Source organism: Gallinula chloropus (genome assembly GCF_964237585.1).
Source record: "Gallinula chloropus genome assembly, contig: HAP1_SCAFFOLD_143, whole genome shotgun sequence".
NCBI classification, from domain to species: Eukaryota; Metazoa; Chordata; class Aves; order Gruiformes; family Rallidae; genus Gallinula; species Gallinula chloropus.
In genome coordinates this window covers 263,793-290,259 of record NW_028168343.1, presented here as the reverse complement: position 1 = coordinate 290,259, position 26,467 = coordinate 263,793, and the positions used below count along the sequence as shown (strand labels likewise).

The window sequence follows — 26,467 nt, the reverse complement described above, 5'->3', positions numbered from 1 at the left end:
CCAGGTAGAAGCATCACCTAACAATTTTCTTTTTAAATATATGTTAAGCATTTAATGCAATATTAAACAAAAAGAAAACCTGCTAATTTCTCAGAATAACTTGGCTTTCACAAAAGGAAAGGAATAGCGGTGATAGATCGATTCGACAAGGAATGAGGGCTCTACTTCCACTAAAAATTAACAAGAACTAAGGAACATTTTTCTGTGCTTGCAGAGTTGAAATGTTTCAGTTTTGGGAAAAAATCTCTGGGTTTACTGTCATTTATGTGAAACTTAACAAACAAAAGTGTTCAAATCACTATTGAAATTTCTTGGGTTTAGCCAATTGAAATTCTAAGTTTAAATCAAATTTATATAAAAGTTAACCAAAAATATATAAATGACCCCAAGAAAGGCTAAAAAGAGCTTCACAACTATGAAAACTTTCTTTAGTAAGTTTATCTTCCAGAACTACTTTAATAAATTTCTGTCCTCCTGACATATCATCTTTGGAAGAAATAAAAAAGAAATAAAAAAGAAGAAATTCAAACAGGCTTTCCCATAATGCAAAGTCCTCTAGGAAACGATATTGATGAAATTTACAGGTTTATTACTTTTGTGTTTTCTTTACCTGAAAATACTGATAATGGAAATAAGATTTGCCTTGTGAAACTATGTGAGATTTTCCTGTAATTCTACTTTTTGAGACAGTGTTGTGTTATTCATACACAATTAGTAAAGAATAGTTGATGTTTCACTATTTCCTGCTGGTGTAAATTTTCATATGCCTGATGGTGTCATTAAGATGTCAGTTTTCATCTGTTGAGTGTTTGCACAGTATCCACCTATCATTTGGTAACATATGAGCAGACTTCAGGGATTTTACAGAGCTTTAGTGAGATTAAATAGAGTTCAGTTACAGGAGATTCCCTCGTTTGGAACAGTAAAACAGGTCATAGTACAACTACACTGTCTAGACACTGTGCATAAACTTTGCATAAATCTAAGTTAAGCTGCCAGCAGTGATTGTCATAATGTAGCTGTAAATACCATCAGATGCATTCTCAGTCTATTTATATATTTATTTATTTTAAATAAGCAACGTGCACTGTTTTCAAAGCAGAGCCCTTAACATTTAGGTGTAAAGAATTCAAATAACTGGGTGAGCTAAGTATATTCTGAAAATATGTTTGACAATAATGGCTTGTAACAGCTTGGTTTTCTCACTTCTTACTTATAAGGGAATTATAGAAGTTATTTGTTATCAAGGTGTTATTTTAACACTACTGTTACTGAAGCTGAATAGAAGTTCTATAAACTGCTTGCAATTGGCTAGTTTTGCAGCCGTAATAAATATAAGATCGAAAAAGGTTCTTTTTAAAGACAGGATCTTTACTAAATTGGTAAGTAGGAATTCTAAGTCTTAGCCTGCTGTTTGGGATGTTGATAAATTGTAACTTAAAATCACAGTAACAAAGCCTCAGGTACATTTGGAAAGCTTTATGTACCAAAACAAACAATCAGAAAAGACCTAAAGTCAAACTCATCAATCAGAGCGGTGATGGTCTAGCGGAGGTGGTTTACGTAAAAGTCATGGTCAGAGAGGGGATGTCGAATCGCCTCAAAGCAAAGTCCTTACAAAGAGAAGTCAAGTCATGTTTGAGCAGTTCTGGAACCCATTCTGATAAACATCTGAGGGCCCATTGAAGGGGAACACAGGCACAGAGATACAATGCATATTCTATATACAGACACGTATACATATACATGTACAGACTGATTTGCACTGGAAGGACCACAGGTATATTGCAGAATTTGGACCAGCAGTGGCATAAAATCCTGAGATAAACTCTGACAGCATTTTAAGTCCTTGCAAACGTTCTCTTCACTAACAAACACAAACCAAGCACCAGAAACAAAAAATTCAGATGCAGTTCTGAATTTGACCTTTTCTGTCCATGTAACAGTTTTTGAAAACTATCTTTGTATCATTCTTATCAAGGAGCTGATAAGAATTTCATCTTCAAGTCCAGTTAAAAGCAATTTTGCTCTCCATTTAAGTCATTTGGATGAACAAAGGCTGCAGCTTTGGACTCCTAAAACGTGAACTTTTGGACTGCTAAGCTCAGTGGGAAAGATATAATATTCCTTTGAACACAATATTAACTGTTTTCCTTTTTCCTCAATAATTTAATGAAGTTCTTGTATCTGGCATAATGTAGCCAGTATTTTAAGCAGTCTTTGTGCACAAAGGGCAGTGGCACTATCACAGCACAGAGCAGGAATGCTTTACAGGATGTTTCCAGATAGTGGAAAACGGTTCCAAAGCTCCTAAGGAGAATGCTATGTTAAAGAGTGAATCAAAAAGATGTAAACATGCTTCTCTTCTTCACATGATTCTCACTAGCATTTCCATGCAGGAGCAAACATCCCTGTGGTGAATATTTACTTATCTTCCTTTTCCATATGAAATATTTGTCTGCCCTTGGCCTTGCCTTCATCTTGGGGCAGGATTTTGTTCAGCAAAACAAAAAAGATAAGATAATATTCATCTCTTCTTGGCAACAGCAGCAAAGCTAGCCAAAAAATGCATTCATCTTTGTCCACATGGCAGTAGCAAGAACAAAGCATATTTATGGTTTTTTCCTATGTATGATAATAAGCCCCAGATAAAAAGTGTATTTCTTTGTCCCTGAATCTAGCAATGGCAAGGACAAAAATTACACAAACCCCAGTGTTGCTTGCAGTAGGCAGCAACGAAGGAAATGTTTTCACTAATTTGAAAATAAAATAATGAGCAAGACCTTATTTGATGTTTTGGTTAGAAGACCACATAGTATTTAGGGGTTTATTAACCATATAATTCCGCTAATATCCAATATTCAACTCAGGCCTCAATATTATATAAATGACTTTGAACTTCATGCCTCCAATTTATAAGATAAAATATACAAACAACCATGAGACCTCCAAAAAGTTAACTCAAATTATATTGGAGTCAAGATTTCTTTACTGTTTCATAATCTGTCTTTGCCATGTTGCTTCTGATTGTGGCCACCTGACTTGACCTGCTGTCACTCAGATAGTCTTCAGACTGTCTGGGGGTGTTTTTTATCATTTTAATCACAGGGCATTATCGAAAATATTTGAGTGTAGATGAAAATGAAATGTTTTGTGGATTGTATCAGCTGACCATATTGTAATTGTAAGAGGTTCTAGGAAATTTTAGTTTTTCCTAAAATATCATAGTTTTTCAGATAGTAATGTTTATTTTAATTGTACTTGTAATTCTTTCTTCATCAGTGGAAAGACTTCAAGACAAAATCACCATGCACCCACAGTTACAGATTTTTTTGTTTTTACAGGATTGTAAAACAGCCTCGGGTCAGCTTTCAGAACTTTGAACCACAACATTCCTATCCAAAAGGTTGTCCCACCTTAGGGGTGGCTTTCCTTACCATGACAAAGCACTAAACCAGGAACAAATTCACATCTCTAATGAACAAGAGGCCAGGCACAGAGAGCTGAAACAAAGCATCATCAAGCCCAGATTCATTTTCCCAACAAACTCCCTAGCAAACCTCTTTAAACCCAACACAAATGGCATCGTGGCCGGGAAGATTTTATCTCCAGCCCATTCGTAACAAATCAAACCAGACTCCACAATGACCTGTGAGCAACCCAGGAAAGAGGCCCACAGTGCACAGAAAAAAACCCACAGCCACAAAGTCAGAAGGACGTTATGCAATTAAAAGATTTATAAAGACACCAGGGTGTGCGAGATGTTTCAAGCAAGTTTCCATGGGCTGCCACTCAGGACCCAGCGACCTGGATTATACAGACTCCCCGTGACCGGCTGTCACACCACTTCCCCTACAGCCAGCAGCATGTCCAGCGCCTGCAAAGCTGTGAAGATGTAGCCTGTTGCTGTTGCCTCCCTACGGATACGGTATTACTGGGCTCATCTGCACACACCTGGGTAAGAAAGACAGCCAGCTGTACACTGTAACCCCTTGAGTAACGTGGCATCTTAGATTGTAGAAAGATATTTTCATTGTCAGGCTCGGCCTGAGCTGTGGGTTGGGTGAGACACTGCATTGGGTAGCAACAGTTTCATAGAAGAGCCTCCCTACCCTCAGGCAGATCAACACTTCCTCCCAGTTTAGTGTCATCTGCAAACTGACTGAGGGAGCATCCAATCCCTTCATCCAGGTCATTGACTGGGCCTGAAGCCCTGGGCATCACGCATGTGCTCCATGACAGCTCCTAAGATGACCCTCTCCAAGGTCTTCCCCGGGACTGAGGTCAGACTGAAGACAAACCCAGAGGCGGGGATCAGGTTGGTAACCCTAGTAAGGGATTAACCAGCTCTCTTACCTGACTGACGCTCATCAGCATGAACAAATGAATCATCCAACAGAAAGGGAATAGCTTTTGCTGAGAGAAGCACACAGGCCATCACTTCCATACTGGGAGTCTTGTACAGCAGAACTGAGGACCACATGAGCTGTCTCAACTCTTCATTTTCCACCTAAGACAGAAAGCAGATTCTGCAAGTTACTTGCACACTTTGATAATCCAGGCAGCTTTATCATCATAGGCTACTAGAGAAACAGTTAAATGCAGCACAGCTTTGAGGTGCACACAATGGAACTCCACTGTTTGTGTAAAACCATATTTTCCTGTCATGGTCAAGTTCTTCCTCATTTTCTGCCCAAAACTACAAGTAGGAGCTAGCACACAGTAAAGACTTGGCACAAAAGACACTGCAGACAAAATTGATCAGTGAGCAGGTCCAACAAGTCTGCTGAGCCTTCAGATGCTACCGAGGGGCTGGATTTAATGACCTTAAGAGACCTTAAGAGACAGCAACAGCACCTCTTGCTGTTACAGCTGCTGTCCAGGGAGGCATCTGCCCAGCTTGATGAGTTTACTGTGACTCCTCAAGTGAGTCACCTTTCTTTATCAGCATCCCTTGATGTCAAAAGAGAAGCACAGCTTACCATTTGTGCTCACTGAAGATTTGGAAGTGAGGGATGTGAACAGAGTGTCTCTCTCAAGTTGCTTTTCAATTGAGATTTGTACTCAGAGCACAATGATTTATCAAAGTGCCACACTCTGAGCTTAGGGTATTATTTGTATTTTTAAATTTGGTGTTCCCCACACAGACTGTACATCAAGTTAGGTTTATCTCCTCCTGTTTCTAGAGTTCCTACAGCCAAGTACATACTCGTACATCTATACTGCACAAAGGCGCCACCTACTGATTTAGTGAGATCCCATCACAAAGTAATTCCACTCCAGTCATTTTCACAGCATCACAGGGGCTGGAAGGGACCCCCAGAGCCCATGGGGTCCAACCCCCTGCCAAAGCAGCTCCCCAGCTCATATTGCACAGGGCGGCGTCCAGACAGGGCTGGAATCTCTCCAGAGATGGAGACTCCACACCCCTGGGCAGCCTGTCCCAGGGCTCCCTCACCCTCACTGGGGAAAAGTTCTTCCCCATGTTGCTGTGGAACTTCCTGTGCTCCAACTTGCAGCCATTGCCCCTTGTCCTGTTCCCACAGACACTGAAAAGGGGCTGCCCATTTCCCCCTGCATCCCATCCTTCAGCTATTGATAAACATTCATAAGGTCCCCCCTTAGTCTTCTCTTCTCCAGGCTGAACTGCCCCAGCTCACTCAGCCTTTCCTCACAGGGGAGATGCTCCAGGCCCTTCATCATCTCCATAGCCTCCTCTGGACTCTCTCCAGGAGATCCCTGGCTTATTTTATCCCAGGGAGCCCAGAACTGGACACAGTACTCCAGGTGGGGCCTGACCAGGGCAGAGCAGAGGTGGAGGATCCCCTCCTGTGACCTGCTGGCCACACTCCTCTTGATGCGCCCCAGGATCCCATTGTCTCTCTCAGCCCCCAGGGCACACTGCTGGCTCATGGCCACCCTGTCACCCACCAGGACCCCCAGGTCCTTCTCCACAGAGCTCCTCTCCAGCAGGTCACCCCCAGCCTGTACTGATACAATTTTATTTCATTTTGACCCTTGAAAGGGGAAAAAAAAGGAAGTGGAGTTATCATTCCTGCCAGACACACACTAATGTCCTTCCTGTTCTGCCTGGAGGAGCCTGAGAGGTGCCCGGCGGGATCCCCGTCGCTGCAGCGAGGAACCCAGCACGCAGTCACACAAACCAGTTTGTGACAGAAACCCTTCCAGGTTTGGCAGAGCCTGACCCTTGGGTTTAAGCCCTTTGGGACAGCCCTTTGAAAAACACTGTCTAGCCCTGAGAGGCCACAAGGCATCTTTTTATACACCTGGGCTGGGGGTAGTACCTCTGCTACGCTGCCATGGAAAAACTCCAGCAGGGCATTTCCTTTCAGCCCAGCCACGTGCTGCAGAGACACAGAAACAGGAAGGTGAACAGCAATCTGGTTATCTTCTGTCATCTTCTGCAGGAGAAATTCAGATGGATAGAAAGATGACAGCATCAGATGAGGCTTGCAAAAGCTGGAAGAGATCCAGAAAACACACAAAATTTAAGGAACTACACAGCCCTTCCCCTACAAAAATTAATACTTTCATTCAGAAATCAGGAATGGGCAGCTTCTACTCTGAATAGTTTGCTCTAAATGGTTTCTCTTGAGCATATCTATCAATCTGGCATGACCTCAGCCTGGGACCATGGGAAAGGCAGGTCTCCTTCCATAAGAAAACACATGTTGCAACTATAAACCAAACCAGAAACAAAGCAGACAGCTACGGCCCAGGATAACCCTCCACACACACCACAGGCCAACAGAATGATGAAGCACGTTGCCAACACTGCAGGCCCAAACCCATTCCCAGTGACAGCTGCAAACTCACCTGCAAGGCCACGCGCCTTCAGCAGAGCTTCTGTGGGAACTGTTCCCTTGCTGACTGACCATGCCTGTCTGCCTCCACCATGGGGTTCCGTACAGCGTCTGCTTTGCCTGAAGCTTTGACAACAATAATAGTCTTAACATCCTGCAGGAGCCTCTGCAAAAGACTGTAGATTCTGAGGAAGTGGAATTTCTCATGAGGTAGAACAAACACTGCTTTAACACATCTGTATCCAACAAGCAACTCCAGCACGTGGCCATCCAGAAAGGAACCCTTCTGCTGGATGGAGCCATGAGTCGGATGCAGCACCAGTGATGCTAACGGAATCCTAGTCAGCTTAAATACACTTCTCCACTCTTCTGTGCCTCCCCATTTACCTGGCAGCAAACTGAAATCCACCTTTACTAGGTACAAATGCTGGAGTGTTAGAAATATCCAACAGGGATGGACCACACAGGGACCCTGGGCAGAAGCCTTATACACTGAAGAATAAAGTGCAGGACACAAAACGGGTTTTGACCAGTCTTTGTTACTACCAGCTGACTCTGCTTGGTGCAGGAGTTCCTGGACACAGGTTTTCTTCCCATAAACAAGGTATGTTGGGAAACAACCTTTTATTTCAACATCATCTGCTGAAATGCAATTCAATTCCCTAAGCTGGCAGAGAAACTCTGGGAGGTTTGCTGGTCCACAGTACAACACGGAGCTTGCTAACACTGACGGGTACTGTTGAGAGCAACGCATGTGTAAACAGGAATAAAAGTCTTGCAGGTTCTGGGGGTCTGAAACAACAAACAAGCAGTTGTCACCATTTGTCAGCTTCAGGGTTAAACAGATTTCTGGCAGGAGAAAGCCAAGTTCCAGAAGATCAGTATATGGAAAAGACAGCACCAGCTTCAAGGCAGAAGGGATGTGCTGGCAATTTCCTCTCAATTCCTGACAAGGCATCTCAAACACAGCTGGCAGATCTTCAGTCAAAACCAAACAGGAAGCAAACTGCTTGAGGCCTTTATGAGTGTGAATAGAAACACTCCAGAGAATTTTGACTATTGCAACACTCTCCACTGCTCCCTGGTCAGAGGGCCGAGGATCTGAAGTAGTGCTGAACTCAGAAGTCTCATCTCCTTCGTGAAGCCCCATTTCAAAAGAGCCATCTTCTTTGTCTGTGCTCTTGGTGTCACCCAGAGGGCTCCCTTTCTCCTCTGTAAAGCAGGAGGGGGGGGGGGAATCTCTGCACAGTCTGCACTATCAAGGCAGAAAGGTGCTGAGTAAAATCTTGGTTTGTGGCAGTGTATGACATACAATGAAAAGGCAAGATGACAGTGTTACAGGGGTCAGGCACTGCACGCTGTTCTTCCTCTGAAGGATCCAAACTGCAAAAGAGATAACAAGGCAAAGTACGAGCCTGAGTTTCAAAACAGTCACAGCTACCTACAGCTCATGGTGCTGCTGCTGCTGCTGCTCTGAACTTTGAGGTATAATCTTGTTACTGCAGTTACATCAGCCTAATTTCATAAAACGTCTTAAACAGTCAAGAATGCATAGGTTGCAGTTGTATTCATTTCTGTATTTCTTTTATCCATTTACAGCATTTAGTTGATAGAAATATTCCTAATTCAAATTATTCCTTTGTCCTGCCACTGATTTTTCAAGATGCTTTCAGATCATCTCGTGTCCATACATTGTTTTGTCTTTACATATTAACTACTTAATTTGTTAGATCAAAAATAGCATGGCCAGTAGGTCTGGGGAGGTGATTGTGCCCCTGTACTGGGCGCTGGTGAGGCTGCACCTCGAGTGCTGGGTCCAGTTCTGGGCTCCTCACCATGAGAAGGACATTGAGGTCCTGGAGTGAGTGCAGAGAAGGGTAACCAGGCTGGGGAAGGGGCTAGAGGGCAAATCCTCTGAGGAGCAGCTGAGGGAGCAGGGGGTGTTCAGCCTGGAGAAGAGGAGGCTGAGGGGAGACCTTCTCCCCACCTCCACTGCCCAGCCAGGAAGGTGGAGAGAGGTGGGCGATGGTCTCTTCAGCCAGGGGACAGGAGATGGGACAAGGGGCAATGGGCTCAAGCTGCCCCAGGGCAGGGTCACTGCAGATGGGAGGGAAAAGTTCTTCCTTGAAAGAGTTATGGTGCTGTGGCACAGGCTATCCAGGGAGGGGCTGAGTCACCTTCCCTGGATGGGTTTTAAAAAAAAGGGTAGATGAGGTGCTCAGGGATCTGGTTTAGCTTGGGACAGGAACAGTTGGACTTAATGATCTTAAAGAGCTTTTGCAACCTTGTGATTCTGTGATCTTCATACTGTGCACAGCCACTGGTTGAGAGGCTGGGAGTGTGCAATTTATCAGAAGTTAAAAATAAAGTGTTCAGCTCATCTTCCATTTCCCAAACCCAACAGGCACTTTGCAAATCACTGGCTTGAAGCCACTGACTTTATTCCAGGGTTCAAAGGTTACAAAGACTTTATACTCTTACCACTGATTTCGGTTGAAAACAACTAGAGGCAGCGTGCAACCAGACACACTGGTTTGCCTTAAAGCCGGGTTTGAAATGCACCATCCACTATTGGGACTCAAAAAGCTGATGGGGGTTAAGCCAGAGCTCAGGAGTCTCACTTACCACATCTGAGGATCACTTCCATGTGCTTTACAGGAATCCAACAGAGAGGCAGGTGCCTACGGAACAAAGAACCATCAGGCAGTGGCAGCTGCCGCCAGATTTCAGCAGAAGTGAAAAGCAAAGTCAACGTTGGCTCCTGCTTTTTAAGGCCAGCAGCTCCCTGCTGAGTCCTGACTGCTGTACCCATGGGCAGCTGAACAGCCGACCTGTGAGGATGCTGACACACCAGGTTTTTAGTTCAGGCTGGGCACTCTGAGGCAGCCAGGAACGCAGTGAGAACAGATGTGGCCTGTAGGCCTTTCAGCACACTACAGACTTCAGCAGCAGCGCACAGCCAGGCGAAAAGGCAAAGGCCCTGGAGAAAGCCCAGCCACGCTGGCAGCAGAGGCAGAGTCCCTCAGGGCTGGCTGTCTCATGCCCTGAAGCCAGGCATATGAAGGGCATTTCCTATATCAAAAATGACATCACAACGCAGAAGTTAAACAGCTGGAGTTTGAAGGAGACCAATTAGGCCAACACCTATTGCCAGAGAGAAGGTTCTTCCACTCTCTGAGGAAGAGACCTGTCTTCCAAAAAGTGCTGAACTGCTCAGTTCAGAGAGCAGTTCAGCATCTCAGAGCACACTGAATGAGACACTAATGCCAGGTAAACATCTCAGTCCTGACAGCGACAATTCTTTGGTGAATTCAGATCATGCACTCACTGTACAAGGTGGACCAAACCCACCACTCAAATTTGGGGCTACCTCCTTCCTCAATTATAACAGCTCAGAGAATGAAAATACCTTTGCTGTGGATTACTATAACAACATAAGTTTAATATCAGAAATTAGCTTGCAAAAAAACCAAACACTACCACATTAAAACTGCCATAAAATAAACACAAGTGTAGCAATTATCTGATTTTTACATCCAGAGTCTGGTATTTCAAAATATCTCTGGGGAACTGTATAGTCTGTAGGAGTCAAACTACCAGATTGCAAAAGACTGCTGGCTAGGACTGTTTCTTCACAAATTATTTCTAGAAGAAATACAAAGACCTTTTAAAATTGCTGAAGTAAAACCAAAATGAATGTCTAATAGTGTCTGTCAAACAACTAGAATTAAGATTGTATCATCAAAATGTGACCATCAGTCATTAAAGCTGCGGGGTCTCTTCACAGAACAGCCAGGACAGAACAAAACCAGGCACAATTTTAATATCCTTAAGTGCACTGAAAGGTGCACTGAAGACTGCTAAAGCTCATTTTTTAAGCTAACCACCAATTTAAATCTCAACATCTTGTGTGAGAATTCTCCATGTGATTTAGTTTTAACAGAACTGGTCCATTTCCTTGAAACTTGCCCTGAGTGTTACCAAAGCATTGCCAGGCTGGCAAAGCCATAGCAAAGCAGTCTGTGAGCTTCACAGCATTCACTCCCATTTTTGCAGGCGCCAAGCAAACAAGCAGAAGATCTGTAAAACCTTTACCCTGGCGCAGGAGGTCCTGTCCCTCAAATGCCACTCAAGGAAATGATCTTACCTCGATCAGAACCTTTCTGAAGGATCCCAGCCTGACTCGTCATTACAAACTGATCAGGAATGCAGTATACTGAAATATTCTCAGGGACATTGGGCTTTTTGCCTGTTTGATATTCACAGCCTGGCAGGAATGCAACCCAGCACTCCAGTTCTCAGCATCAGCACAGAGCCGGCCCGCTCACGCGTGTACAACGTACGTGCAAATAAACAACAGAATCCCAATCACAGAATCCCAGCCTGGGCTGGGCTGGAAGGGACCCAAGGATCACAGAGCTCCAACCCCCCTGCCACAGGCAGGGACACCAACCTCCAGGCCTGGAGCTACACAAGGTTGCCCAGGGCCCCAGCCAACCTGGCCTTGAACACCCCCAGGGATGGGGCACCCACCCCCTCTCTGGGCAGCCCCTTCCAGCCCCTCACCACTCTCTCTGGAAAGAACTTCCCCCCAATATCTGTCCTAAACCTCCCTTCCTTTAGCTTCAATCCATCCCCCTTGTCCTGCCATTGCCTGCCCTTTCAAAAAGCTGATTCCCTCCTGTTCCTCTGCTCCCTTCAGGGACTGGGAGGCTGCAATGAGGTCCCCCCACAGCCTTCTCTTCTCCAGGCTGAACCAGCCCAGCTCCCTCAGCCTCTCTCCGTAGGGGAGCTGCTCCAGCCCTCTGATCATCTCCGTGGCTCCTCTGACCCCTCTCCACCAGTCCCACATCTTTCTTGTCCTGGGGCCCCAGCTCTGGACACAGGACTCCAGCTGGGGCCTCCCCAGGGCAGAGCAGAGAGGGACAATCCCCTCCCTGTCCCTGCTGCCAACCCTTTTCTGATGGGAGACCAGGATACCATTGGCCTTCCAAGCTGCAGGAGCCACTGCTGGCTCATGCTGACAATGCATGTGAGCTGCTTCCTCGGGCATAAGAACTCCTGCCTGTATCTTTCTGGATTGATGGCAAAGTTTAGTAGATGACACCAAACCATCTCTCAGGCAGAGGAAGCACAAGAGATATTTACTGCTTGAACACAGCAACCATGTTAGCCAGAAGGAAACTCAAATTGACAAGAAAACCAGAACAGGGCAGCATTATTTCTGGATTTCTCTTCTCTATATATGTTTAATCTTTGCCATAAGCCATTTGGAAGCCATGTTTAAGTTGAATAAAATGCTAGTGAAACAGATGGTGTCTAGAGAAAGTGCAGAGAAAACAATTCACAGAAATAGTGCATCAGAAAATGAATTCCATTATTCCTGATTTCAGGTCTAACAATGAAATAAATTGCCCAGCATAGTTCCATTTTTTAAAAAATAGACTTCTCAAAATCAGTATTTTGAAAACAACCCTTGATAGCTAGGTATGTAGCAAAGAATTCATTTCTGTTGTTAAAGCTGAGGAATGTCCTAATCCTGTCCTACTCCTTGCTATCCCACTATATATTAATATATTTATAAATATCCCACTATATATTTATATCCCACTTTTATATTTATTTTTATAAATATAAAAGCCCTTCCTCAAGACTCTACTACAGGAATCTTATGGAAAAGGACCACAGTCAGTAACCCCAGTCTTACACCAGTTTTCCTATAAAATTCCCAAGTAGTTCAGAAAGATCTTGGTATTTTTTCCAAGACTCATGTGCTCCTTAAACATTTGCAATAATGGAAAAAGATGCTTGACCAATAAGTAACACCTAAACAGTCACAGCCACTGCTAGCATGCATCTTTACAGCTAGCCCTGCATAAAACCCCAGGCTGCCCTATAGCCAAGCTGTCTCACTCCTGCAACTTCAATGCTTGATGCTTTAAAGCCAGCGTTGGCTTAATTTGGGAGAACCTGGCATTTCACCTGGAGGTGAAAAGTTATCCAGAAGGGCTCCAAAGGCAACTCAAGCACATAAATAGCAACTAAACCTGCATCTAAATTGCTTCTCCTTTAATTTAAACGCCGTCACTTCATTTTTACTGAGTGATCTGAGACCTCTACTGATTCTGCAGAAATGCCAGGAACAGACTCTTTCCAAAGACCTCTTCCCCCACCCACCAATTCACTGGTAAGAGTAAGCTGTTTCGCCCCAAATTATGGAGACTGTCATCACTTTTCTAAATGGTTACAAAGTCGTCCCCAACCAGATACACCCTACTGCATTTTAAGCTTTCATTCAGGCAAAAGCAAAAGCATCTTTATCTCTTCTCAGACACACATGAATTTCCCAGTCAGTCAGTCCCACGGGCCCCTGCAGAAGATGCAGGACACGCCGCTGTTCTACGTTCTAATGCAGTGGGTACCCTTGGTTGAAGCATCCAGTGAAATGGGATTTTCAGGTAAGGTCAGCAGGTGCTGTGGAACACAACAGTGTGCTGAAATCACAGGCTCAGTCTGAACCCAAACTCCAGAACTGCCTCTTACTCATCTCCTTTTCCGACCTCCATTCTGGCCTGACAGAAACACAGCCCTTGCCAACAGCAGGAATGGAACAGATGCTCCAGCTCCCCTTGTGCAGACCAACAAGCAGAGAAGCAGTTTTAGAACGTGCCTACAGATGCCACAGTTCCCTTGAAGGCATGTATCTAGACTAGCAAGAGAGATACAGTCCTCTGCTGCTGCTTTCTGCAGTAAAAGCAGCCCCGTGCCCCAACTTCTGTTCCAGTTAATTAACACCACAGTGAACATCAGGGCAGCTTTGCCAGGTCACATGTCACTTGCACTACGCCAAAGCTGCCGGGTCTGTCTGCTCTGACTTGATAAGCCCCATATCCCTTCACAGAACATCCAGGTACATCAGTGCAGCCCAGAGACGCAGAACCCAGAGGCTCAGCCCAGCAGCACGATACATGATTACCTTGGCTGGAGCTGACAGGACGAGGCAGAGAGGGAGAGGAAGGACGAACAGGAAGAGAAGAACAGTTTGGTTTGGAGCTGGCAGCGGTGAGCCTGGAGTCCTCACTGATCTAATAAAGAAAGTAGGCAATAATTAAAGAAAAATCCTAAACACACGGGACACATCAGAACCTGAACTGCACTAAGTCTACAAAGATTTCCCAGTTGGAGTAAAAAGAACGTTAGTACCAAATGTGTTGGGTTTCTGAGGGGTGGCACACGGTGGTGCTCACATCCTCTCAAGTTCCCATTTCCCACTAAGCAGAACTCCACTAAGAATTCGGTTAGAGAAGTCATTCTGATCACTGATCCCTGCACTGACAAAACCAGCAGCAAGTTTCACAAACCACAACGACAACAGGATTCTTAGGCTGCAGGGGCATCACAGCTCCTGATAATACAACTTATTTCCAGAACAAGATTAACCCACTGCACAGCAGACAGGAGAACAGGACAATTCAGACTTCTGATCCTTTCCCATTGCTCAATACTCGCAAGAAGAAAGTCTGGGAAAATCATTTCAGTCCTCTGCAACACAAGCACTGATCTCACACCTCAGCACTCTCTGTATAAGATGGAAAATACGGCTGTTGAGGTCAGCTGCATATTTATTGTGTGTACCATTAGGCCATTTTCTCTTTTCTTCCCACTTCCTCTATCCCAAGCCAGCAGAAAAAGGAACATCCTGAAATTGCATTGAAATCTAAATAGGAGAAAGAGGTGATGTTCAAACTTCACACTGCAGTAAAGCACAAACACTGCACTCACTTCCATGACAAGTGAGTTTAAGGAATTCTGCTCAAAGCCAATCTGGAGAGGACTCACAGGCTTCTTTTGTACCCAGCACGTTCTGCTCTCACAGCACCCAACTCACCTTTTTATCAGAGCTGCTCAGTTTGTGTTTCACCTCCTTGGCTTTCTGAATGGCTTTCAGCACTTCCACTGTGTCTGGTTCCTTTTCTGTGGTGATAGTGTTATCCAGACAGACCTAAAAATGTTAAAAACATCCAGAAATACAGAAAACAAGGCAGCTCTGTAACTTATTGTTACTTATGTCATAAATAAATAGTTTGATGCAGATGCTGTGCATGTCTGTAACCCTGTAAACAAGGTAATGACCACGTCAGACCTCATGACTTGAATGCAAACTCAGAAGGGCTTGGGAAGCTCCACACCCCACTGGCACAGGCACCTTCCAACAGGAACACCCTGTTACCCAGTGAAAGCAGGGCAAGCTCTCCCTTAGATCTGAGGAGCACGCCCAGCAGCGTATACATGGTTCCATTCCCTACAGATGTACTCCAACCCCCACTAAAAACTCCTCAGGCTTGTAGAGCATTCACACAACTTTCCTTACCAGGCTTTAGAAAGAAAAAGCTGTTCTTACATACCTCTGAAGCCCTGTCCCCAAACTGAGCCAGTACTTTGGTCCCATAGTCAGGGAAGATGCTCAGTGGGTTGCTGGATAACACCACCTTTTCTAAGCACGGGAGGTTTCCTATATTTTTTACTTCATCAATCTGAAAGTTTTTCAGTAAAAGGATGAATACACATATTGGCTAAATGAGAACACCACCACAGTCTAAGCATTTCTTGACTAAATTACATACAAACAGTAACCAGGAAAAAAAATTCTCTCCAGCCACTTTATTTGCACTTTCACCCTCTAACAGGAATCACTTGTGTTCTAAAGCAATCTGACACTAAAATCAGTAGTTACCTGTTCGATTTTGTTGTTGCTCAGATCCAAGTTGACTAAAGAGTACAGCTTGTTAAGACCACACAGCCTTTCCAGCTGATTTCCTGCTAGATTCAGAGTTTTGATGTTTCCCAGTCTTGTGTGAACACCTTCCAGCGATGTCAGCTTGTTGTAGGATAAGTCCAGGTGAACAAGGTTGTAAAGATGCTACGAGAGCACAGAAAATCCAGGTCACACACCAATTTGCTAAAATTAAACAATATCAAAGGCTTGTCCATTTGCTCATGCTGGATGCTGCCCAGCTGACAAACACAACACGAACTTGCTCATTACACAGGATTAAGCCTGCAGGAAAGGGAACTTCCTCCACTCTATTTTTCCCAAGCCATTGACACAGCCAGCAACGACTGAATTTAGTCAAGAACTACATGTTGCATGTCAGTGTTGGCAAGTAAGAAATGCACCCTTACGAGGGCTTGATGCTAGGAAGCTATTTGGGCTTAAACTCTTCTCTGCAAGATGAGTGGCAAAATCCTTTAGCAAAAGGATTCTGTCTTGGAAGGTCCTGGGCAGCCTGGCAAACATCACCTTCAAAAGCATCCCTTACCTGTAAGTTTTCTACCAGAGACACCCCATTGTGACTCAGGTCCAGGAACTCAATCTTGGGAATTAATTTCTAGAAGGGAAAAGGTGCACATGTTAAATGCGTTTTAGCTTAGAAACCTGGCTGTACTTCCTTCACCAACCAACTAACAACTAACAGGCAAAGGGCAGGAACTCTCCAAGGCACAGACCCTCTTCTCAGCTTTCAGCAGTAAAAAGCGTTCTGCACCCATTCTAGTGCAGCAAGAGTGCAGACACCTGCTCGTGAGAGAACCAGATTACTCTGATGAGCACGGTCACGTTTGCATTTGAAACCTGGGTTCTCACTGATGACAAGCAAGTTGCCCCCAGTTTAGCCCCACTAACTACAGATCAAACTCATTAAGAGGCCTTTCCAGCTCATCAAACAGGCCTGTCTGTATTACACAGAACCCTGGATAAAGATTACAGAAGCAAAAACCAGAGTAAGTTGAGCAGTGCATTGATCTCCACAGCATTACCTTGTGGAGCTCAAGCACGGACAGTGCAAGGGGAAATCTTTCAGAAGAGAGATACATGAAGAAATTGCAAAATCCCTGCTGAGTCATGTGCCACAGAAGACCAGCCATCCTTTCCCCCCACACACAAATGAAGGAAGATTTCTTACCACTGAATCATCAATTTGAGAGATGCTGTTGTGACTCATATCCAAGGTTGTTAATGTTCTCCAAGTTGGGATAACTGCTGTCACTGGACAGCTTGAAGTTGCATCCTCTGGCTCCCACTGATCAAACTCAGAGGCCTCTGGCACCAGGATTTCCTGTTAAAGACAAGCACCCTAAAAATATGGTACCTGCATCTTCGGTGAAAGCCCATTGTTTCACAAGCAATCCAAATGACCTTATAGAAAAAAGATCCCTAAGCCTTATCATCACCCAGATTAAAGGTCTTAAAGCAGGAGCTGAGTGTGTCAGAATTATTTTAGATCCACAGGGAGGGAGTCCCAAACACTGGCAGCCAACCCAGGCTGGAGAATGGGAAGGAAGAGAGGGACTGTGAAAGGTACGCTCCTTACAGCCTTGCCAAATCACAGCCCAGAGAAGAAGCCACACGCATTCAGCTCTCGAGGAGTAACAGAAGCACATTCCAATCAAAGCATCAGAAACATCCCTGTGAAGGGACACATCTCATCACTTCAAGTCTGTTCTGAGAGGCCAGCAAACCCTTTCTGCTTCCCAGCTTTAAGAGCAGAACCTGCAACAGGCAGGACAGAAAAGGACCAGGGCTCCAAATGGGGATTCCCCCACCACAGGCGTGATTCTTGCACACGCTTCGAACGCCCATCAGAAACTCCCTCTCACCTTCATCGATGTTGCCGAAAACCGAACACTCATTGTGGCCAGAGCATGTTTGGATGAGGTCAGCCCTTTGAGAAGCTTCCCCCCACAATGACTGATCTATTGGAAAAACATGACAGTCAGAAATGGCAGAACAAACACGGGACACAGCAGAGGCAACTGAAAGCTTCAAGAACGGATTCCCTCCCAGTCCGGAAAGTAGTTACAGCACTGCCTTCAAATCTGGGACTATCAGGTCAGACAGCCCAACATTTGGTAAAGCTACAGCAAGAAATTAGGGACACAACTACAGAAAAACTAATTCCCAAATATTTCTTTGCACAAAACATCTTCTCTAGGCACTTTCTACCTTCCCAGGGCATTCCCCCAGGTTCAACCGCCCAGGCAGTTGGACAGGGCGCAGTGTTTGACTGTCACCAACCGCAGAGGTGGGTACCTCAAGCTGTGCAGCTCGACCTGCAAACACAGTTACTGCTGTATCCCACCTTCTTTACTACAAAGAATAAACAAGAACTGTCCGGGGAAGGGAAGATGCCCAGCTCAGCAGTTCATACACCAATGAGCTCATTACACAGACTAAGTTTGACATTATAAAAGTCTTTTCTGCAGTTCAGTGTGACTCAAGCTCTGTCTAGCAAATGGGTCCTTCTCTGGGCACACTGTGCAACAACAACCAGTTCCCAGAGAACTCCTGCTGCCCCTGGAAGCACCTCTCCAGATCACCACTGTTTGGTTTTGGGCAGCAGTTACGACGAGATGAAAATGCAGGTCTGCTGCCAGCCCATGCAGAACGTTTCAGGAACCCACAGGCACAGAAGTCTTCAAAACAAACCCCTTTTTTATTCTCCCCACACTAAGCAAAGCTACTCCTGAAATTATCCATGCTAGACACACTCCCAACACCAGCCCACTGAAGTTTCCTTCCCACGCTGAGATGTCAGGAAGTCCCTGACTTGGGGACTGCACTGCAGCTCTGAACCAGCACAGCCTCTCCTATCAGTGAGACAGCAGGCATGTCCAACAAAAGGTCCTGAACCCAACAGAAGGGAACACAGGGTAAGGGCTGTGTGACACAACCAGGCATTCCCACTCTGGAAAGATCTGAAAGGGATGAAAGAGGTTTTGAACACTCCCAGTGGAAGCCCTGTGATCCACACTGAGAGCAGAGCAACGAAAAAATGCCGCAAATTCTCAAGCCAGAAGCGCTGCACTCAAGTGAACCTTCTCAAGCAAATTCACATCAATTCAGAAATCCCTGCTGCTTCCCAAACAAGAAGTACTTTGTAATAAGAGCTCCCATTAGCACCCATCTGTTGGAGCTTCACAGGGACAGAAAGCCACCCTGGGGTAGCTTCTGCATACACTGGAAATGACACACATCCCTTGGGAAGACATGCACAAGCTCTTCTGAATATTTACATCTGGCATCCGTATTGCCAAGTCCAGAGAAAAACCCCACACTGTTTCCCAAATAAAACACTCCTCCTGAACACTGCATGCCCCAACCCCAGCACCAAAGCAAAGCAATTGCCAAGCCTGAGAGCCATGCACCAGACCTGGCATTTACAGAGCCCCTCAAATTACAGGCAGTAGCTTAGTTGTACCTCTGTTTGATGAAGAGATCTGAAAATTGACAGGTCAAACAGCAACAGATGCTCCTGAATGGTACTGGTTCCAAAAGGTCCCCCTGTTCCAGTGACCTGGTCATCAACAAGGAAGAACAGTCAGTGTACACAACCCAACCTGTGCTCACTTCAGACAGCTGTGCACGGGCAAGAGCACAAGTACAGCAGCTGGGACAGCCACAGCTCCAACCCCTTTGTCAAACACGGGATGATACAGGAAACTCGCAGATTAACTCTTCAGCAGAAAAAACCCAAACCATCAGTTACACTCCAGCTAAGTGCTCTGAACTTGAGGCACTGAACTTAAGCTGCCACCTGGTGCTTGTATTTTGTAGCACATGGGGCACTCAAATCCCACAGACAAGACTGAGCAAGGCTTCATCCACAGCTGATCAAGCCAGAGTGGCACTCACTAAAACCAGCTTCCCTGAAACACCTGGATCCTCCAGGACAGAACTGTCTTCAATTCCAGCCCAGGGGATGAAGTCCGAGGCACTGACAAGATGGGCTTGAAGAAAGCATTAGACCATCTCATAAAAAGGCATCTAGTTTTCCCACGTGCCCATAGCATTCTGGCCAGAGCACATGGCACCAGTGCAAAAGGCAGGTGGTTGCAGTTCTGGTTGCTGTGAATAAAATTTTGGGAGAAATCTCTTAAGGTTTGGGTTTTTTTTTGGTCTTACGTATATCTTATAAACTCTGAAGGCTCCCACTCACAAGCTTTCAGAAGGGCCAGAAACTCTCAAGTATTTTTCTAAATAATATGCTGTATATAATATTTTTCTAAATCATATGTTCTTCTCCAGCCAGAGAATCCTCTGAACAACAGGTTCTACACACAGAGGATGGCAAAGGCAACTGAAGATCCACAGGAAGAACAGTAGAGCTGTGGTTTTGCTTTCTAAACTTTCCAAGCCCTCCAGTGCACCTTCCCCAAACCACTACTTCATTTCATCTTTGAACATACCACACAGTTACAAGGAAATTCTTCATGTAATAAAAGGGCTGAAAAGACACTGACCTGTAGCAAGCAGTGTTAAAAAAGCTACTCAGCAAAAGTCTTTGTAATTCACTGATTTGGTAGAAGAACAAAATATCAAACTGGTTCCAGACAAAAAATTATCTGAGGCCATTTTACATTTGTTCTGTAATGGCATTTGTCCTAGAAATTCTGGGCCATTCATCTCTAAAACTGATGGTTTTGTTAGTTTGGTTTGGGGGTTTTTTAAACTTTCCAATACAGTTAAAGGTGAGAAAGGGGACAGGACTTACACACACATGCATGTATGCATCTCTATACACTGGCCTAGCCATAGTGTTGTCAAAGAATGCAAGGTTGAAATGAATATTTCCTGCTTCCCGATGCCTATTAGCACCCAGTAAGGCTCTGTCACAGAAACCCTAGAGGGCACCGCTGAAGAGATGACATCACATGGCAGAATCAACATCTTTCTTAGAGAACTATGTTGAAGGTTGGTAGAATAAGCACCTGTTTAACACCCAGCTCTAAATGCTTACAGGTGTTTACTGCCAGTAAAGATCTTGTGCATTCAAACCTGGCTCCAGAAGCATGCCAAGAATCCCATCACTCTGGCAGAAACACCAACAGTACTTGTGCAAACATGGCTCACCTTGAAATACTGGAGTCGACAGGTAAAATCTAGAATATGACCTAGATCAGTTTTGGCATCTCCATTAGCACACGTAGGCTTCCCCTGCAGCAACTGTTGAGTGACAGCATATGGCTGCAAGGGTCTGATGTTGCTGATGTTGAAGACTTCTCCAGCCATTCAGAGCTGCTCTCCTGAAAAACACAGGATGATGGTATCGAACACAACGCTGCCCCAGTTACCAAAGAGCAAATGGTACCTGCAAAACCTAATGTCAGCGATTTCATCTCTGTCATTTATATTCTAAGCTCATGATTAAGGCACCAAGACAATGTCTTTTCTGCTTCTAAACTAGAAGCACTGAATTCAGATAAATTTTCTTTAACACCAGAATAACCCAAGTGTTCAAACAGGCACTCTCTGCATTCAAGCCTTAAGCTCCCAACGCAACTAATGGCAAATTTCCCTCTTAACAGGGCTGGAACCAGACAAAGTTCATTTATATAACATACAAATTGCTAAACTTTGAGATATCCCTAAGTTCAATAGCAGCTCAGACTTATTCTAACCAGAAAAAGCAGCACCTACCATCTAACAGATAGACCTGACATCCTTTGCTAAGCTGCTGATGTGCAAAGCTGCAGCATCTTCTTGGACAGTCTGAGGACTTTCACCACACTACCACCAGAGCAAGCTCCCTGGGCAGGAAATGCATTCTCTGGCAATATTTTTACAATCCCATTTCTTTCCAGGAACACTAGGAAACAGCATCCAAAAGCCTCCTCTGACAGCATCCCAAGAGCAAATGTGGATTACAGCAGTCAGAATACATGCACACGTGGAATTAACATCTTCCTCCTCTTCCTTTTAAGGACACCAGTTTGACCTGACAGACAGGAGAGCATCGGCTTTCCTGATAAGCAGAGTTCTCCAAAGAGTAAAACTCCCTTTGGCTTCAGTGGGAGCAAGTCCCAGAGTCCAGCTGCACATCACCACAAGGTTCCACTCACATACAGCGGTCAGACATCAATGATTTTGGCACTAGTGAGGCTACAGGCACTACAGAGTCAGGGAACAGTTCTTCAGGACCTTCCTTAAAGTGTTCCACAATTTGCTGAGTGCCCCCTCTGAAGTGGCTTCACCTAAAGTTAATTTTGTGCCAGAACAATCTGAACCACGCTTCACCTATCACCTCAGCCAGCCAGAATCACAGCACAGCATTCAGCCTGTCCCTCAACATGGGTTAATCATTTCACACGCCTCCTGCTCCTGGGGAGCCACTTAGAGATGTTGCAGTAGTGCATTTCATTTTCAGCTCTCAGCCTCAGAAAAGCACATCCTTTCATTAACTGACCAGAAGGTCTCATGTTTCCTGAATTCTGGAAGAACAACATTAAGACAGGTGAAGTGATGCATTCAACACACTCTATCAAGGCTCACTGAAATGACACAAACTTCCTGACTGGTTGCACTAAAACATACCAAGGAATTCATCAATTTCTGATTTATTTCCAAAAGCAGCTGTGCTTCTGTGACAGTTACTCCTCAAATACAGCTTGGATCAAAGCACAAACAGCAAGAAACAGGTGAAGAGGAAGAACAAGGCTCAGTCTGATGTGAAAGACTCAGATCTCATGGTCTGGAGATTAAATCTCACAGGTATACACACGCATGCACATGGAGGGAACCATCCCCAGTTAAATTCTTACAGGTTCTTTACCTTTGTGGAAGAGCTCTTCAGCCAGTGCAGCAGTGATCCCATTGATCTCCTGCAAAGATTAAACCATTGCAATGAAGTGTTACATACTTACAGTTCAAAGTGTATCCTTGGCCAAAATAAGTCTCCCTTTTTTGCTGTGGTACAGGACTTTTAAAAATAGAAATCAACTCTCATCACATCTTATAGATTCTCTTTGTAACTTGAAAATACTTCATCAAATTATTTCATTTCATAGGTTCTTCATTTCCAAGATGGAAGATACTGAACTACATTTAAATAATCACACGCTGCATGTTTTCAAAAAGGGCAACAGCAACTAGAGCAATTCTTACTGACCATCATCAGCCCAATGCCAAACAAAGCCTGGTTTTAAAGAAACTATTACCAGTACAGTTTTCTTCAAATTTTAACATTAGACTAACCTAATGCATGAATGTCCTGGCCAAAACCAGGACAATTAAGCACTCAACATTTCCTTTAGAGCATCACTAATACAATGATAACTTTAGATTAACAAGTCTACAGGGAAGAAGAGATCTGTAAAAATTAGTCTTCTGGACTTAACCTCCTTGCTGAAGAAGAATTCAAAGTCCCTGTTCACCATCCTCTATCTTCTCTGCCCTTCACAGTGCTCAACCCCCTTTCTACACACTGACAGCTCCAGGAGGAAAAGAAAAAGTCTGGAAAATTCTCCCTGTGGGAATTTGTTCTTTTAAAATCTAAAGGAGCACAAAGGTTGGTATAGGTATTTCCCATACTTCACAAAAAGCAAATGCTCTGTAGAAGTCCAGAAATAGTTCTGAGCTCTTCCAAGAGCTCTCTCTAAGGCTCACGAGAAGAACAAAAAACTACCTGTGATAGTTTAGGCACACACATCTCATTTTAAGGTAGCTGCAAAGGACAAACAGGCATTACAGATCATCATGAAATGAGTATTTGAGGAGTTTACTTCACTGACAAACCCCTCATGATTCATGACAAGGAAATAAATCCATGGGCCATCTGCAGCACAGTTCAGCTCATCTGATGAGGCAAACATTTCAGACAAGCACATTCTTAGTATAACTGAAACCCCACTCACTGAGGATGAACAGTTTGGAGAAGCAGCTCGAAGCTGCATTCCGAACAAAATTCAACAGTTCTGTTATTGGATAAAGCCAGTTACACTCACCTGGCATGCAGAGATCTGACTGAAACCCAGGCTCTGTGTTCCCTTCATCATCTGGGGGACACAGCAGAATTTTCCTACCTTTATAATCGAAACAAGGTCATGACGTGGAGTATTGTAGCCCACAGAAAAGGAGCTCTAGTCCTCTGTCAGACCTACAAGAGGCCTCTGTCTTCGCTCTCTTATATGCACCAATCCCACAGAAATCCATTGTTTGCAGGTGTCTCTGAACAGCAGCTTCTGGGTACTCAATTATTTTCTTTTAAAAGCTTCTATCTGGAAGTTAAGAAACCAAATCTAAGATGACAAAGTATAAGACACTGCAAGGAAGTAAGCACCCCCATATCACTGCACACCCCTGTTCAACACCAAAGCAACAATAAGGTTGTACACTGCTGTCACATCCAACTGCTGCTCTTTGCCAAGCCAGACACAGCTTTCCCCTGGAACACAAAGGCTGCAAAGCACTTGTAGTGTATTTACTGTGGTTATTTCTACACCAGTTTAGTTCCATTAACCTAGGGAATAAGATTAAATAATCCCTACTGGAAATGCTACAAATAAGAATAGACAAGAAAAAAAATAATCACAGAATCCCAGGCAGCTTTGGGCTGGAAAGGACCTTAAAGCCCATCTGGTTCTAACCCCTTGCCATGGGCAGGGACACCCCCCACCAGCCCAGGGTGCCCAAAGCCCCATCCAACCCGGCCTTGAACCCTGCCAGGGATCCAGGGGCAGCCCCAGCTTCTCTGGGCACCCTGTGCCAGGGCCTCATCACTGTCCCTGGGAAGATGATTTTTTTCCCCTAATACCCAATTTAACTCTCCCCTCCTCCAGCTTAAGAACATTCTCCCTTGTCCTGTCCCTCCCTGCCCTTGTCACCAGTCCCTCTCCAGCTTCCCTGTAGCCCCTTCAGGGACTGGAAGGCCGCTATAAGGTCTCCCCAGAGCCTTCTCTTCTGCAGGCTGAACCAGCCCAACTCTCTCAGCCTGCCTCCATAGCAGAGGTGCTCCAGCCTTCTCTGGCCTTGCTCCAAGGGCTCCACGCCTGTCTTGTGCTGGGGACCACTGAGCTGGATGCAGCATTGCAGGGGGCGTCACTCCAGATCAGAGGGGCAGAATCCCCTCCCTTGACCTGCTGGTCACACTTCTTGTGAAGCAGCCCAGGACACAGTTGGCTTTCTGGGCTCTAAGTGCACACTGCCAGCTCACTATGAGCTCCTCATCCCCCAACATCCCCAAGTCCTCCTCCTCAGGACTGCTCTCCATCTGTTCTCCACCCAGCCTGGAGCTGTGCTCGGCATTGCCATGACCCACGGGTAGGACCTTGCACTTGGCCTTGTTGACCTTCAGGACAGGCCCAACTCTCAAGCCTGTCAAGGTCCCTCTGGACAGCATCCCTTCCCTCCAGCGTGTCACACAGCTTGGTGCCATCACCAGCCTTCCTATATAAACTAAGGAGGCAGTATCAGGCATTATGAAGCCTCAAGCATGCACATGGGCTAATATTGTAAAGATATTTTAGAAGACCAAAGTTCTGCAGGAAGATTATTCCCCAGTTGAATTCCTGTGGCAAATATTTAGCTTTTCTGCTGAATAGCTAACTACTTTTGGTAAATATTTAAAAAGTACTCTCAAGTCCCAAACAATTGCATTTCTACCTCAAGCCAGACTCCCCTAAACAAAGAAATGCAGATTAAACAACAGCTTCACTCATTTATGGATTAAAACTAAAGGAAGGAAGGTTTAGATTAGATATTAGAGGGAAGCTTTTTACAGAGAGAGTGGTGAGGGGCTGGAACAGGCTGCCCAGAGAGGGGGTGGGTGCCCCATCCCTGGGGATGTTCAAGGCCAGGTTGAATGGGGCTCTGGGCAACTTGTGTAGCTCCAGGCCTGGAGGTTGGTGTCCCTGCCTGTGGCAGGGGGTTGGAGCTCTGTGACCCTTGAGGTCCCTTCCAACCCAGACCAGTCTTGGATTCTGTCATTCTATGATAATACACAAACACAATACACAAGCATGGAAGCATTCATATGCAAGTAACAGCAGTGCTTTGAAGAAGTGAAAAGGGATGAACATTACAGCAAGAAAGAAATCATCCAACTGAAAAGTGAGAATGACTGGAAGAATTTCTGCCTGCATAAAAATCTTTGTTGAAGTTACTGGACCAAAACGTTAATGAAACAGACACCATTTAAGAGAGAAACTTCCTGGTGATCCGGAAGTTTGCTCCATCTTAACAGAATTCTCCCTATGTTATCACACACATTTAACAGATTTAAAACCACCAATCAACTTACAAAAGCTCCCTCATGACAAACTAGTCCTCCTTGCTCACATCTGCAGGGCAATAGCAGCACCATGAACAGATTATCCAAGTCAAACTCAGGCCTCAGCAGGGTAATTACATTCATGGAATACAACAAAAGCAGGTTCTTCTTTGTTGCTAAAGCTTTATCAACGCATCTAATGACCCACTACTTCTGAAGCCTTTATATGAAACCATGAAGAGCCATCTCAGCACATCCCACCTTGAAGCAATTACTGGTCCTCCTTTCCACAGAGTTCTCCAGTGCATTTTCCTCTTCATGAAGTTCAATCTCCCCCTTACAACACGATGCCATACTGTAAAAAAGCCCAATTATCCACAAGAGATGAATGAACAAATCACAATCTGAACACAAAAGCAAGCCACTGCTTATTTTCCTTTACCCTAACATTCTGTCTGCTGGCTGGAGCTGTTTCTCTAGAGGCCACTCCATCAGTGAGCTTCTCATGGAGAAGCACCATTTTTCTTCATTCAGGCTACTGGAAACTGTTCCAAGAATGAACCACAGATCTAAGCAGTAACCACTAAGTAGGGGTGCATG

The 26,467-nt window shown here is 44.9% G+C and overlaps 1 protein-coding gene and 1 pseudogene across 2 annotated transcripts in view; both read right to left on the bottom strand.

Moving 5' to 3' along the window:
• The window catches only part of LOC311204602 (hydrocephalus-inducing protein homolog), a 67,016-nt pseudogene extending 60,597 nt beyond the window's left edge, over nt 1–6,419 (bottom strand). The window contains exon 1 of the transcript in view: nt 6,306–6,419. The product of the transcript in view is annotated as a hydrocephalus-inducing protein homolog (transcript). The remainder of the gene's footprint in view (nt 1–6,305) is intronic.
• A 436-nt stretch (nt 6,420–6,855) lies between these two features.
• The window catches only part of LOC311204601 (nischarin-like), a gene marked incomplete at both ends in the record, with an annotated part of 89,172 nt that continues 69,560 nt past the window's right edge, over nt 6,856–26,467 (bottom strand). The window contains 15 exon segments of the mRNA XM_084281005.1: nt 6,856–8,061; nt 8,063–8,207; nt 9,450–9,505; nt 10,348–10,469; nt 13,801–13,909; nt 14,713–14,826; nt 15,230–15,358; nt 15,559–15,744; nt 16,145–16,213; nt 16,787–16,939; nt 17,481–17,576; nt 19,082–19,177; nt 20,734–20,892; nt 20,896–20,906; nt 22,433–22,481. Of these exon segments, the coding sequence (XP_084137131.1) occupies nt 6,856–8,061; nt 8,063–8,207; nt 9,450–9,505; nt 10,348–10,469; nt 13,801–13,909; nt 14,713–14,826; nt 15,230–15,358; nt 15,559–15,744; nt 16,145–16,213; nt 16,787–16,939; nt 17,481–17,576; nt 19,082–19,177; nt 20,734–20,892; nt 20,896–20,906; nt 22,433–22,481 (2,700 nt within the window).